The following is a 15,436-nucleotide window of genomic DNA, read 5'->3' as shown; positions in this document are numbered from 1 at the left end:
GGTTTCACTTTTATACTACCACACCACAGCATTCCGTGTGTGTATAATAGTGATATGCACTATGAATGACAGAATCATGAAAGTTTCCTGTAATCAAGTAATTTTGTTTTGGAGCTCACGAACACTATATTCAACTTTCTGAATTTTTATCTTGCTGTTAAAATAACATTTTCTTCAAGAGATTTATTATCTTCCTGCACTGTCTTCTTACTCCACTGGAGCTCAGTAATGTTTGGAAACGTTACAGGAATAACCTTAAAATGTGACATACTGAACAAGTAGATTTACGGAATCCTCTTGCCTTCACTTGGATCATCAGAACATTTGCTCCTTGAGCAGGCAGAAAGACAGCCCAGAAAAAATTGTGACATCTGTTGTACAGGTGCGTGCTGATAAATCAAGGACAGCCAAGTAGCATGCTGACAGCCAATGGTAAGAATAATGTAATTATACAGATCAGTATTTCAGGAGCTAAAACACTGGCAACTAAGGCCTGGCCTACTTAGCAGGAACATTTTATTGCTCAAATAAAAGCAACGCTGGTCTGTTTTAATCAGGGATTAAAATCTGAAGCACCATTGAAGTTTTAAGTATTATAATCCTTGTTCTAAAACTTCTATATTGACCAATTTAGAGACTTGTCTCTGCAACTGATTTTTGTTAAATGCAAAAAAGTTTTTAGAATCGCTTTAAAAAAAAGTGTTTTTAGTTACTTACACTTTCCCCCTAGAATGGTTGGGGAGGAGACAGGCAGAACGAGAAGAGTTCAAAGCCTGTTCTTTAGGTAACCAAACACAGTGGAATTCCCTATTTTAAAATGTTTTTGTTTTTTTAATCAAAACACCTAATCAGATCAATGAAAGTCTTATTTAAAGCATGAGCGCTAGTGCTGCATCAGACAAATGAGTAATCCTGAACACAAAAGGCTTTAGACTGGGTAGGTCATTTCCAGTCAACTGAATCCTGTTCACTCACCTACCTAAGCACTGAGCTGAAATTAAAAATGATCCTTCTAGCTCTGAAGTTCTCCCACTGATACCAAGCACCCCATCTGGGAAAAACAGCTGTATATTATTGAAACTGTGGTGCTCTACTCACCTCTTTCTTCTCTCAGATGTCTCTGTTTTTATCTTTCTGTATTAAACAGATTGTAAACTCCTTTGGGCAGGGACACACCACATGATCCATTGTCTACAGCCAAGCTCTAAGATACAACCGTGTTTGCTCCAATCCCTCAGACAGAGATAAACACCTACAAGATCTCTATCAAGCATTCTTAAACCTACAATACCCACCTGCTGAAGTGAAAAAACAGATTGACAGAGCCAGAAGAGTACCCAGAAGCCACCTACTACAGGACAGGCCTAAAAAAGAAAACAACAGAACACCACTAGCCATCACCTACAGCCCCCAACTAAAACCTCTCCAGCGCATCATCAAAGATTTACAACCTATCCTTAAAGATGATCCCTCACTCTCACAGATCTTGGGAGACAGGCCAGTCCTTGCTTATAGACAGCCTCCCAACCTGAAGCAAATACTCACCAGCAACCGCACACCATACAACATAAACACTAACCCAGGAACCTATCCTTGCAACAAAGCCCGATGCCAGCTCTGTCCACCTATCCATTCAAGTGACACCATCATAGGACCTAATCACATCAGACATGCCATCAGGGGCTCGTACACCTGCACATCTACCAACGTGATATATGCTATCATGTGCCAGCAATGCCCCTCTGCCATGTACATTGGCCAAACCGGACAGTCTCTACGCAAAAGAATAAATGGACACAAATCTGACATCAGGAATCATAACGTTCAAAAACCAGTGGGAGAACACTTCAACCTCTCTAACCACTCAGTGACAGACTTGAAGGTGGCAACTTTGCAACAAAAAAACTTCAAAAACAGACTCCAAAGAGAAACTGCTGAACTTGAATTAATATGCAAACTAGATACTATTAACTGTGGCCTAAACAAAGACTGGGAATGGTTGGGTCATTACACCAATTGAATCTATTTCCCTATGTTAAGTTCTCCTCACACCTTCTATGGGCCATCTTAATTATCACTTCAAAAAGTTTTTTTTCCTCCTGCTGACGATAGCTCATCTCAATTGATTAGACTCTGCCTGTTGGTATGCATACTTCCACCTTTTCATGTTCTCTGTATGTATAAATATCCCCTGTCTGTGTGTTCCATTCTATGCATCCAAAGAAGTGAGCTGCAGCTCACGAAAGCTCATGCTAAAATAAATTTGTTAGTCTTTAAGGTGCCACAAGTACTCCTGTTCTTTTTGCGGATACAGACTAACACGGCTGCTACTCTGAAACCGATACACTGAAGTAGTTACACATTTAAACCAGTGTAAATGAAAGGAGCTGGTCCTCATGTCTCTTTTTTGATTCAAGTGCCACACACATTTATAATGCTATAATAATGTCCCTGGAACGAGGCAACACATTCCAATGGCATACAAATGACTAAAGTATTAAGAAGCACTGGCACCAAAATTGGACTGTTAGTTAAATGATTCATGTTGATGTGGGTTTATGGCTGCCGTCAGTCTGAGAATTTTACTTTCAGACTATAGGCACTGTTATTATTGCAACATTCCACTAAAGGAGCTCACTACTGAGCAATTGTGAGGCAGAGATTGCAGAAAGACTGAAATAGCACTAGGCAGATCTATGAGGACATCTGCAGTTAAACTAGCTCAGACACAATTACAAGGGCTTGGAGTCTTCATGCTTCAGGGCAGGAGCTAATCAGCAGGTGGTGGTACGGTATTATACTGTGCAATTAGGTGTGTTATATTTGTTTTGCATTTTGTGAATCATTCAGCATATAGGCATGGTTAGAGACAGCATACCAGAAGAGCGGCAAAGAATTCTGTGGCACCTTATAACAAACTAACAAACGTATTGGAGCATGAGCTTGAGCTTTCGTGGGTGAATACCCACTTTGTCGGATGCATACCAGAAGAGATCATTCATTGGTTTGCTTCAGCCACTTTAATCTCCAAGCTATCTAATGTAAACACTGAATAAATATTCCATTTACAGAGCAATTATACTCTGAAAAGTGACTACTTCAAAAGCCACCTTCCTACTTAGCAGGTCTAGTTCCAGTGTGTATTCATAGTCGTATCTGCTGATTTTTACCAAGGGGTGGGGGGGAAAGCCCGCATTACTTTTTACAAATTATCACTATAGAACCTACACTTCTGTGCAAGTGACCTTGTGTCTATAGTGGCTTATACATGAGCAGCTGGGTCCAACTGTAGGACCGTGCCCACCTGTGCAACCCTAGTGAATCAATCTAAAAAACCTGCATCTGGTTAGCTTTTTTCCTCTCACCCAAATGCATAAAGAAAAGACAATCCAAGGAATCAGATAAGAGGGTTGCACAGCTAGCCACAAGCAGATCTGGCCTATATAGTTTTTATTGCTGGTGATAATGCCTAAGCTAGAGATAAAAATACCCAGGTTAGCTTCTTGATCCATGTTGAGTTTGCAGACCTGGCAGTTGGAAAAACAAGCAGACCTTTGTAAGCTGAGCACATTGGATTTAGAAATTACTATGACACAAAAAACACTGAACCCTATACTGCCCTTTTCACTAAGGTTTTGTCTTCACTTACATTAAAGTGTGTGTCTTTTGACAGCAAGAAAACTAAACACACAACAGCTAGCTCACTATAAAATCCCAAGTGGAGACAAGACACTTAGGGCTGGTCTACACTACGGGGGGAAATCGATCTAAGATACGCAACTTCAGTTGCGTGAATAACGTAGCTGAAGTCGAAGTATCTTAGATCGAATTACCTACCGTCCTCACGGCACGGGATCGACATCCGCGGCTCCCCATGTCGACTCCGCTACCGCCGTTCGGGTTGGTGGAGTTCCGGAGTCAACAGGAGCTCATTCGGGGATCGATATATCGCGTCTAGATGAGACGCGATATATCGATCCCCGAGAAATCGATTGCTACCCGCCGATATGGCGGGTAGTGAAGACGTACCCTTATAGTGTTTACTGGGAAGTTGGTAGGCAAGGTCAGCACTATACACCTCCCTTCCCCCCCGCCCCTTGATCTTGCCTACTTTACCTCCCCATAAAACTAAAGTGGCTTGTCTCCATTGTGTTTTTACAGCAGCATTGCTAATGTGTGTTAGTTATCTTATGGTGCAAACATCTTTTTATCAGCAAAGACATAGTCCAAGTCTCTTTTCAAAGTAAAGCCGCTCTTTAAAGCTGTTCACACAGATTGTGCAGTCTAGCAACAGTAACAGAATTAGGTCTGCTCAACCAAAACAGATATCAACTGCACAGATATAGTAACAAGATGATTTCCGTGATACATGGGAGACTCTTTCCATCTAGTTAAACACAACTTATGTTTTATAATAACTAGCTAATTCCAAACACGCTTAAATGCACTAATAAAAGGAACTCAAAAAAAGATGCACAAATTGGCATCTCCAAATATTTCAGATCCCTTCCCCAAATTAACCAAATTTTGTACACTTGTGGAAGTTCTACTGTACATAAGTGAGAGGGCCACAAGTATCCCCTCATGTCCTAGGAACATGTGAAAAATACATGCTTATCCCTTCCAATGGACCTGTTGCACACCGCACTGCTTGGACACAATTCACACAGCTAGGATTAGAGCTACCCCATTGCAAATAACTAGGAACAGACAACAAGCCACACATGGTATGGCTGAAGAGCAACTGCCGTTACCCTTCTTCCCCATACAATGAAGCTCACCCGTCTATTAACTGCAACAAACCTTTCCACCACCCCATCTCTTAGATTAAGGGTTGAATCATCTCCCAGATACTGTACAGACCCGCTTGTTACCCACCTCCACCAGACAGCCACCTGCCTTAACCCACTGCACCCTATAAAACAGGCATCCACTCCAACCTAACTCCCAGATGTTTCAGTCATCCACCCCCCTGCTGCATCAACCCACAAACACTCCCCCTGTGTGCCTCCAGTTATGTCTCTGGGGCCATGTCATCCAACAGTCAAACCTACTGATCTCCCAATTAGCCAATATGCACACCACACCACCCAAAGGATGCAGTGGTCAAGGAATTGAAGAAGCAAGAAATGAAGAGCTGCCATATTATATATATATATTGTGTGTGTGTATATATATATACACACACACACACACACACACACACACACACACACATATACATACATACACACAAGCCCCAACTCTCCACTTTTTTTTGCACTAGTTTGATACTAATGACTTTGTATTTCAATGGTCAACACTAACTTAATGTAACCAGTCTGGACCTCAAAGCTACTTACTCCACAGTACTGATCATCATTAAATATCTGGGGTGGCAGCGGATTGCCCTGTGCAGGCTGTCTTTCCTCAGGAATATTTTTATACATCCATTGTCTTTTTTCCTCTGACATTGTGATATCCACTTCTTCAAAATCTATCCTGTTGGCTTCCAGAAATCGTACCACATCTTGCTGTCTCTTCTTTATCTGAGAAAGAGAGAGAGAAAATACATCACAGCCTGAATATGCTCGTCTATTTTTTACTCAAAGATTAAAAAGTTCAATAAGAAAGTCAAATATTTATAAATTAAAATTATGTGACTTAACACTGCAGTTTCTTTATGTACAAGTTACAAAAGGCTACAAACTTCTGCCTCATTTCTAGGTGGTTCGCTGTTTGGGTTTTTTGGGGGGCGGGCGGGGGGAGTTAGTTTTGGGTTTTTTGTTTTTGTTTTTTGTTTGTTTTTTTAAAGATGCCTGTGATAGAGGAACACCTCGCAGGTACTCCAAATAAGTCAAAGATAAAAGGGTAGCTGGTTTGCAGATTCGCCATGCATTACTGGCTACATTTTAAAGGTATTTAGCCATCTGAAGATGCAGATAGGCACCTAGTAAGATTTTCCAAAGTGTCTACATGCCTTTTAAAATGTGGCTGTAGGTTTCCTGAACAGAGTTTATTCATTTCTTAGGTTCATACAGAACATGTGCACATGCTTTGAGATGGGGATGGTTTTGTCTCACACCAGCTTTGTCTTCACTGAAAAAAAGGGGGGAGGTGCTTTGTGGGAGGGCTTGTTTTGAACGGGGGGGATTAATAGAGATTGTTATCGTGACATAAATTCCTAGCAGAAACAGCATACAGGTAGTTTTTACCCTGATGTAGCTAGTCAAAGTCAACTCTATACCACCATACCCCCTTCCCAGTGTTTACCTTGACTAGTTACATTGGGGTTAAAAAACTGCCTGTGCCCTGTCTTCACTAGGCATTTTGTATAAAAGGGATAACTGTAAAAACACACCTTTTTGCAGTTAAGACATAGCCATAGAGTCTTCGAGATTGAGGGAAAGCCTCAGGCTTACTAATTCGGCCAGGATCAGTTCTGCATTACAACCAGCTGCACGCTATTTCCAGCACGTCCAAGATCCTTCTACTAAGGCACATCCCACCTACAAGGGGCTACACACTGTTTTCTCTATGACTACTCAAACATGTTTCCCAGCCATACTGTTTGGAGATAAACTTATATTTAAGAATTTTACAGTATAAAAATACTGTGAAGCAAGATCTATCCACTTGCCGGTTGGTTTAAATTACAGGTGGATGGATGTTACCTTTGGGTATAACAGGACCCAGACAGTATTTAAAAACCATTAGTTTTTCAAGTGCATGTACTAGCTGTATTTGTCACACCACTCTTCATATTGGATCCATTTGCTATATCAGATCACAAAAATAATCTCCTGTGAAATTTATTACAGATTACAGTAAAAATTCATATTCAGATGACTTCCAGTGGCAAAATAATTATGTCCTCTTTGAAACAAAGACCATGGATATCTCCAAGAGGGTTTGGTCCAATTTCTGCAAAACAATGTAGTTCTAAAATGTCTGAACATTTGTGTGCTCTGCTGCAGAACGAAACTGATTGGCTCCTAAATGTGTATTCCTTGTAACTTAACCAGTTATTCAATAAATTTGTGTTTCTTTCAGTGGTTGGTTCCTTCTTTTACGTATGCCATACTGATTTTTGATACAATGCACATTATGAAAGATCAATCACTCTCATACCAAACTTATCTTCTAAAACTGTATGCAGAAAATACAAGGATTACCAGTAGTAGCTCAATTACCATAATTACCACCGTTTTTCTGCTAATCAAAGCCCAATGCTGAAAGTAAAATGACTTCTTGTACTATGACGTTAAACTCATAAAGGAATCATATTGTGACTGTAGAAGTGAGAGAAACAGTTCTTATCCTCAGTAATTTACAATAGAAGATGAGAGACAACTTCAATCTGAAATGGAGATTGAGATTTTCTTAATACTGGCCATTTTATTAAATATTTGTTCAAGTAAAGATGTGCAGACTAGGATGATTATTGCAGGAGGGTTTTCCTTGCAAGTTCTGCATGTGCAATGAAAGATTTTTAAAAATAAAATTCCTTCCCATTCCACAATGTTCATTCTGCCTGACAATTTCCACTAGTCTTGGACACTCGCTCTCAGACTACTGACAATTGCAACTTAGATTTAATTAGATCCTCAACTGCTAGATTGACCACACAAAGTGAAAATTCTTGGATTTTTTACTTTTCATATAGCATGATCCTAATCAAAGTCATCACAATTTAATACGGTATTAATCTTTAGAGCTCAGTGCTTGACTCCTATATTATCTACATGCTGATCATTTAGAACATATGCACTTTGTCTTTGGTTTTATTGTTAATCCATACTGCAAGTCACAAAAATTTTTGGAGCTGGTCTCCCTATCAGAGTTACAAAACAGCAACAGCAACAGTGTGTCATGTAAATATGCACAGAACTGCTGTAATTATGTAGTTTGTCACTCATCTGTTGGTAAAATTGCTCATCTGATATATGGGGCTTTTGCAACGGGGAACTGAAATGTCAAGATTCTTATTTCTTGTTCATGTTTTTTATTGATTTATTCCAGCAAATGAGAAGTGATTTATTCCACTGCTAAATCACCTGCACTGTTTCTAAAAGATACTTCAAAGAGGGTCTAACAAAATGAATACGTACAAGCTATTTAGATCCGTGTGAAAGTTTTGTTAACCCAAAACACGGTCAGATTCACCCAATGATTCAGCAAAACCCAACAAGAATCAAGCTAGGTCACCCCCGTCCTCACAGGAACTTGTCATTTCCAACAAGTCCACCATATCCTCTGCTTTGCTCTCCCCTATGTTTACTGAAGTGGGAATGGAGAAAGATGGCCTAGTGACTTGGCTCCTATTGTCTTCAGTGGAATGGATGGCTTGTTCCCACCTCCAGATTTCCAGGAGGCAGAGAACTTACCTCCTTTCCTTATCCTGATTTTGTAGGATAAAGGAGAGTTAACTGGGTTAGCAGGGAATACATGTAGAGGTTTCCCCAATAGCCTGGTGCATCCTGAGACATCTCTCAGTGCAGCGTGCTAGAGTAGTATTGACAGCTGTCAGACTTGATGAGCCTAGCTTGTGATCATACAACATCAGGATGATAAAGCTTCACACTTCTGCTCCATCTTTGATCCAAGGACCTCAATATGCTGCACGCAAAGTTAGTTAATTTAATGTCATGACACCTCCCTGGGGTAGATCAGAATTACTATCCCCATGCTATATAGGTGATTAGACTCAGAGAGAAATATTAATGCAATTTTTCCCTCAGGAAGAACTGAAAGACACTAAAATTTACTCATTCTTGAACTTAAAAGATTCTTAAAATATACTCAACTCTGCTCTGCGCTGCCCACTTGTTTAGCCAAAGTTCCAAGAACAAACCAGGTTTCTTTATAACACAGAAAACATTGAGACCATGCAGATGCATCAAACAAGACATTCTGCTTTTGAGATGTCATGACAACATTAATACTTGCATGTTCTGCAGAGATGTTGCAAGGATTGATACAGTTAACATGTGTAACAAACTTGGAATATTTAGAATTTGACAAATGCGATGTATTCATTTACATTTCTGATACAAACAGACAAAGATACACTTTTTCATTTCAGTAGGTGTACCATCAAAAGTTATCTGATATTCCCTAGGGCATATGATGGAACAACACAGATTGTCAAGCAGAATTAATGGCCATTGCATACTACTATTAGTACCTTTTAAACCAGGAGTCGGCAACCTTTCAGAAGTGCTGTGCTGAACCTTCATTTATTCACTCTAATTTAAGGTTTCACATGCCAGTCATACATTTTAATGTTTTTAGGTCTCTTTCTATAAGTCTATAATATATAACTAAACTATTGTTGTATGTAAAGTAAATAAGGCTTTTACTATGTTTAAGAAGCTTCATTTAAAATTAAATTAAAATGCAGAGCTCCCTGGACTGATGGCAGGACCTGGGCAGTGTAAGTGCCACTGAAAATCAGCTCGTGTGCTGCCTTCGGCACCCGTGCCATAGGTTGCCTACCCTTGTTTTAAACCATGTTATAGATCACTGGTATAGTGTATTCATTCTGATTCTAAGACTCTTATCAAAGATAAATTAATTTGCCCAATTTCATAGCACTTGCTGCAGCAATGCTATGGGCTCTAACTAAGGACAATATAAAAATTAGCCCTGGAGTGCCACAGGATTCTAGTGACCTCTTTTATATTGCTCGAAGAGAGAAATATTGTAATATGTAATCTTTACATTTAATTTTATGAAGAAATTAGCTAGATAACATACCTTTTTGTCCTATAAACATAGGATCAATGTCTTTAGAAATCTGAGTGCAAGTGAAACTTAAAGAATTGGCACTATGACTAGAAACCTATGCTGTAATGTTTTTCAGGCAGATATAACAACTGTTTCATCAGCTTGACCCAAGGGAACTACCATCTTCAGGGGGCCAGACTCCATAATGAAATACCATACTCTTTTATTTTGCACGCACAATGAAAGTCTTCATGGAAATAATGGATATGTGAGGACTACCGTTTTTGTGTTCAAATGGCAGTCTAAGTTTATCTGTCTTGACACAGATATTGTATGTTTATCTCCAGAAAGTAGGATAGGTAACTGATCACCTTCTTTACATAAGCTTTTTCCCCCCACTCTTCCAAAGTAAAAATGTCAGCAACATGTGGATATAAAAATTATTAAATCAGCATCTTCCGTTACCATGTTAGTGTTCAGACAGTGTTTTTACAAAAGATAGGTAAATGTTTTGTAAATCTCTTAAATGTGAGCAATTTACCTTTGAGGGGAAAAACAGATTTTGTAGTGTGCATTATAAGGTGTGACTGTTGATCGAAATGCTATTAAAATGATAACCACTTGCAGTAAATTGTACCCAAGAGCCATTCGGTCCCTCTGGAGCCACTAGATTATTTTCTGAACTGTCTCTCCTAGGATTTCTGTATTATTTCATCACCACCCATGAGGTGGGCAGACAGACTAGTTCATGAACTTAAATAACTGTTTACTTCCATCTCTAAAAACAGACACTAGATTAACTTCAGTGGGACTCATGACTAAGATGAGCAGGATTTGGCCTCATACTTAGAAAGGAATCAAAGTGATCTGGTGAACTCTAGCCATTTCTGAACTGGGGGTGTCTGAAGGAGCACAGATAGTGTGGACACGTCATTTCATATAGCATTTGTTCTTTGGTAGGGAGTAGTGGTTACAGGGCTAGCTGCGCCTCTGTTCTCCATCTGGTCTCTCTGAGTGCAACCCTCCCTCCTCAGATATTTTGCCCTTACTGGTCTCAGGGTGGAATCTCCCAGTTCTTCCATTCTTAGACAAGGACCCAGATACCCTACCTTGTGGTAAGTGGTTGGGATACACACTGCAGGCCTGACTGGGTTTCAGGCACTTGCAGGAGAGACAGAGAGACCACAGATTAGCCAGTAGCCTGATAGTTAGGGCACTTACTTCGGATGCGGGAGACCTAGGATCAAGTCCCCTAAATTAGGCAGAGCAGCCATTTGAACCTCGCTTTGCCTAACTCCAGGGACTTGATCCTGGGTCTCTCCACTTCCCATATATGAATTGTCCTAACTACTGGGCTATAGGGTTGGTCTCTCTCTGGTCCAATGAATATTTTGTTATACAAAATGGAACAGCTCCAATGAGAGGGAGAGAGAGACTGTACGACACAGTGATTAGGGCACTCAACTACGATGTGGGAGACCCAGGTTCAGGTCCCTTTGCTAAAAAAGGCAGAGGAGGAATTTGAGGGTCTCCCCCAGCCCAGGTGAGTGCCCTAACCACTCGTCTTCTCATTCTCTTCTATCATATATTCCACTTTGGAATGAAAACAAGTATCAAAACAGAAATATTGTTTTCCAGCCAGCCCCAATAGTTATTTCCCATACAAGTGTAAGCACATTTATACTAATATTACTGAGCTCTCACTAAGAGAATTGCATTGCTTTAAACTATACTTGTAGAGTTAAAGTGGTACAATTTGTCTGTAGAAGTCAAGTATGTAAATCCAATTTTGGATATACATCTAAATATGCAATTAATACAGTTATTTATGGTCATTGTCCCACAGAGTTAATTAATTCTTATTAATAAGAAATTATCTTGCAGACATGCACCACCCTAATTCACAAGTGCAAACACTGCCTCCCCACCCATAGACAAATGAATAGCATTCCTAGCCAAGCACAATAATTGGTCACATGAAAAAGTACTGTTAGGAAAGGATTATTATTACAGTAGAACCGCAGAGTTATGAACACCAGAGTTACCAACTGACTGGTCAACCACACACCTCATTTGGAACTGGAAGTGCACAAACAAGTAGCAGCAGAGCCAAAAATAAAAAAAGCAAATACAGTACAGCACTGTGTTAAATGTAAACTACTAAAACAAATGAACGTTTTAAAACAAGGATTTGACAAGGTAAGGAAACTGTTTCTGTGCTTGTTTCACTTAAGATGGTTCAAAGCAGCATTCTTCTTCTGCATAGTAAAGTTTCAAAGCTGTATTAAGTCAATGTTCAGTTATAAACTTTTGAAAGAACAACCATACGATTTTGTTCAGAGTTATGAACTTTTCAGAGTTACAAACAACCTCCATTCCTGAGGCGTTCGTAACTCTGAGGTTCTACTGAATCTGTGAGACAAGGTGGGTGAGGTACTCTCTCTTATTAGGCCAACTTCTGTTGGTGAAGGAGACATGCTTTTGAACGAGACACAGTTCTTCTTTGTGTAGCTTGAAAGCTCGTCTCCTTCACCAACAGAAGTGGGTCCAATAAAAATATATTAACTGACTCGCGTTGTCTCTCTAATATCCTGGGACCAACATAGCTACAATAGCACTGCAAACAATAATTACTATCTGTAATCCAGTACAAAAGACCCAGTTACAATTGGAAGTGCATTGTGCTAAGCACTGTTACCCTCCCACATACACAAAACCCCACAAACAAAAAAAACTGTTACAGATGCAATGAATTTACAACTTAAGGGCCCAGTCTTGTACCACTGAAATCAATGAATTTTGCCATGGACTTCATAGAGAGCAAACAAAGTCAAGTCCTAACAGGTAAGACATATGAAGAGTGGGAGAGAGGAGGGAGATGCAATATAAACTAAAAGGGTCAGAGCAAATGGAAGCCACCATCATGTTGGTTCTGTGGGTTTTTTAATGATCTATGATGCACAAACGTACACAGTGCTGTCTTCCAATGAAACTACACGTAGCAGCTGAAGACAGGAAAGAGAAACTGCATTGTATGAGCAGCAAACACTCACCAGACCACAGTTTGAGAACCATTGTTCTACTGTGCTTATTGTTTATATGCTCATTGCACATGCTGATAAATATTCCTCTTGGATTTTGGTTGTTTACTTTTACAGAAGACAATTTTCTTACTTCCTTTTTATATGTAGACTGTATGAATTCATAGATTAATAAAGCCATTGTGATAATTTAGTCTGACCTGCATAATGCTGGCCATAGGAAAGCCCGGAGTTTATTCCTGCTAGAGCTAGAGCATCATTTTCAGAAAAACAGCCAGTTTTGATTTAAAAATTTCTAGTGATAGAGCATCCACCACAACCCTCGCAACTGGTTTCCCTTTGTTTCCCTGAGACTTCAACGTCTGGCACTGTACGATACTGGCTACTGAGTATGCTATTAAATGCTTGTTATTCATAATCACAGACAATTTAGTAGTAACCTCACAAAGAAACTATAAATCAGGCTATAGATCACGGGAGGAAGGGCTCAGAGCCTTGAGGCAGGCATTAATGCTGCTCTGAAACTCTGCCACTCTGCTAGGGAACAAAGCTGTCTGGAGCGCCGTTCGGGCTCCAGTACTCTCCTCAACCAGCCATTGCTTTGAAAATGTATAGCGCTCCAGTGAGACTTGGCTAGATTCTGGGCTGCACCACCTGAGAAACAAAGCACAGAAGGGGCAGCACTACGAGAAGGGGTGGGGCAAAGGTGGTTTTATGCCATGTTGTACCACCTGGATTCTGAGTTGGAGCAAATATGTAACAGGCAGGACTAAATCATCATGTTTACTTAACATTTCACAGGGACTGTTACTTGTCAATATCTTCCTTCTATGACAGTACTTAGTATGCTCCTACACCACTTGGTTTTACTGCCTTAAATTACACGAGGGGGGAAGAAACAGTGCAGAGAAACCTATTCCCATGTCTCATTTGCAGTAAATACTCAGGGGTGAGGGAAGGTGCTTTATTCAGAGCAAGCATTCTGAGCTAATACTATGTGCTTTATCAGTCAAATGATTCTGTAGCAATGTTTTGCTGACACACACTCTGGCCATGAATTTTGTTAAGTGTGGTCTGTGCTTACACTGTAAAACTGCAACTGATGAATAAATTCCAGGGCTTGCAGCACATTCACTGTTTGTTTTGAGAGCACCAGCAATCGTTTTAATTTTTAAAAAGTTGTGAAGACACTAGGAAGTAGCAGCTCCTTGCTTTTTAAAAGCTGCTACCAAATCTGCTTCAACTAGCTATAGGTTAGCAAACGCTGAGTAATTGATACTTGTGCCCACATCTTGAGAAAAATTACAAAACAGAAACATAACTGTCAAGACAAATTGCAAATTTAAACATATTGGATCTGTATCCAGTACCACATGTGCCAGTGTAATAATCAGGCTCACTGTCTTCACAGAGTTTATTTTTTCAGGGTAGAATTCTTTGGTGGCTTCAAACATACCTGCCAACAATGAATAGGTGTAGGTGGGGCTGCATGGGAAGAAAAAGTGGAGACTAGGAGAGCTTTTTGAAAGTAAAGGAGTGGAAAGAGTTAAATATCTTGCTATAAAAAAAGAGGGACTGTCCTGTACTAAAAGGAAACATTTGTTAAAGTTACTGCCCCCACACAATAAAGAATTTTAACAGATGATAAAAAATAAATGGCATCCCTTCTCCTGCTTCATGAAAAGCTCTTCAGGCCCTATGCTAAGACCTTGACTAAGGCAAAGCTCCCATTGACCAATAGTACGAGCTCTGAGTGCAGATTTTAGCATTGGCCCCTTAATAACCAGGATGGTAAAGTGCTTAGTTTATTTAACAACCTCACATTTAAGGGGGAAACAAACAAACAAAAAAAACACAAACTTGTAAAAGATTCTACTCTTTAATATCATCTAAATCATGTAACAGTGGTTTTATCTTGCAGCCCTTACGTTAGCAGAGCTATTGGTCTGAGCATAATCCTGCTCATTAATGTAATGGCAACACACCCACTGACTTAAACTAGAGCAGGATCGAGCCCTCACAAGGAGGACAGGTTGCGCCCACGTAATCCTGTAAAGTTTGCCAGGAATATTCAGGGATCGGTCCTATCATTGCAGGATCAGGGATTTAGTTTTCAGTTCCCCAACTTACGAAACATTCAGTTACCTTATTGAATGGTGACTTTACTGGAGAAGAACCGTATTCATTGAAATATAAAACAACAAAATAGAAGGATAATACTCATTAGTAAATATTATGCTGCATGTAGATTAGAGAACAAATTACATTAATCAGGAGAAAAACCTTCCTGTCAGTTAGGAGTAACTGAATTAAGGGTTGTGGTTGTACAGTATATGTACAAAATACATTTTGATGGGGAAAGTAGACTTTGCTAGATGACATTTTTTGTCAACATGCAAAATGCTTGTTAAAAATACGACATTTTAACAAAGGAGAGTGGTATCAGAGGGAGTTAAATGTAGAGTACTAAATAAAGGATTCAGATTATCCTCTGACAAGCTTGAGAAATCTTGTATGTCTCCAATACAAGAAAATAATATCTGCTTTTCAGCCATTTTCTTGAAAATTACTTGACCATCTGCTAGATTACAAATGAAACATTAGTCTCCAACACTGGAAATAATTTAGCTGTCATCAGGTTTTGGAAACATACACTTTTATTAATCCCTGGAGTTGCAAAATAGTAT

General features: G+C 39.6%; 1 protein-coding gene across 5 annotated transcripts in view; it reads right to left on the bottom strand.

Moving 5' to 3' along the window:
- SH3BGRL2 (SH3 domain binding glutamate rich protein like 2) overlaps positions 1-15,436 on the bottom strand; it is a 52,377-nt gene that overhangs the window by 22,056 nt on the left and 14,885 nt on the right. For all 5 annotated transcript variants that reach the window (XM_045010477.1, XM_045010474.1, XM_045010476.1 and 2 more), the window contains one exon: positions 5,343-5,528. In XM_045010477.1, the coding sequence (XP_044866412.1) occupies positions 5,343-5,528 (186 nt within the window). The remainder of the gene's footprint in view (positions 1-5,342; positions 5,529-15,436) is intronic.

This window comes from Mauremys mutica, chromosome 3, assembly GCF_020497125.1.
Source record: "Mauremys mutica isolate MM-2020 ecotype Southern chromosome 3, ASM2049712v1, whole genome shotgun sequence".
Lineage (NCBI taxonomy): Eukaryota > Metazoa > Chordata > Testudines > Geoemydidae > Mauremys > Mauremys mutica.
This window is presented reverse-complemented; position numbering and strand designations above follow the sequence as displayed.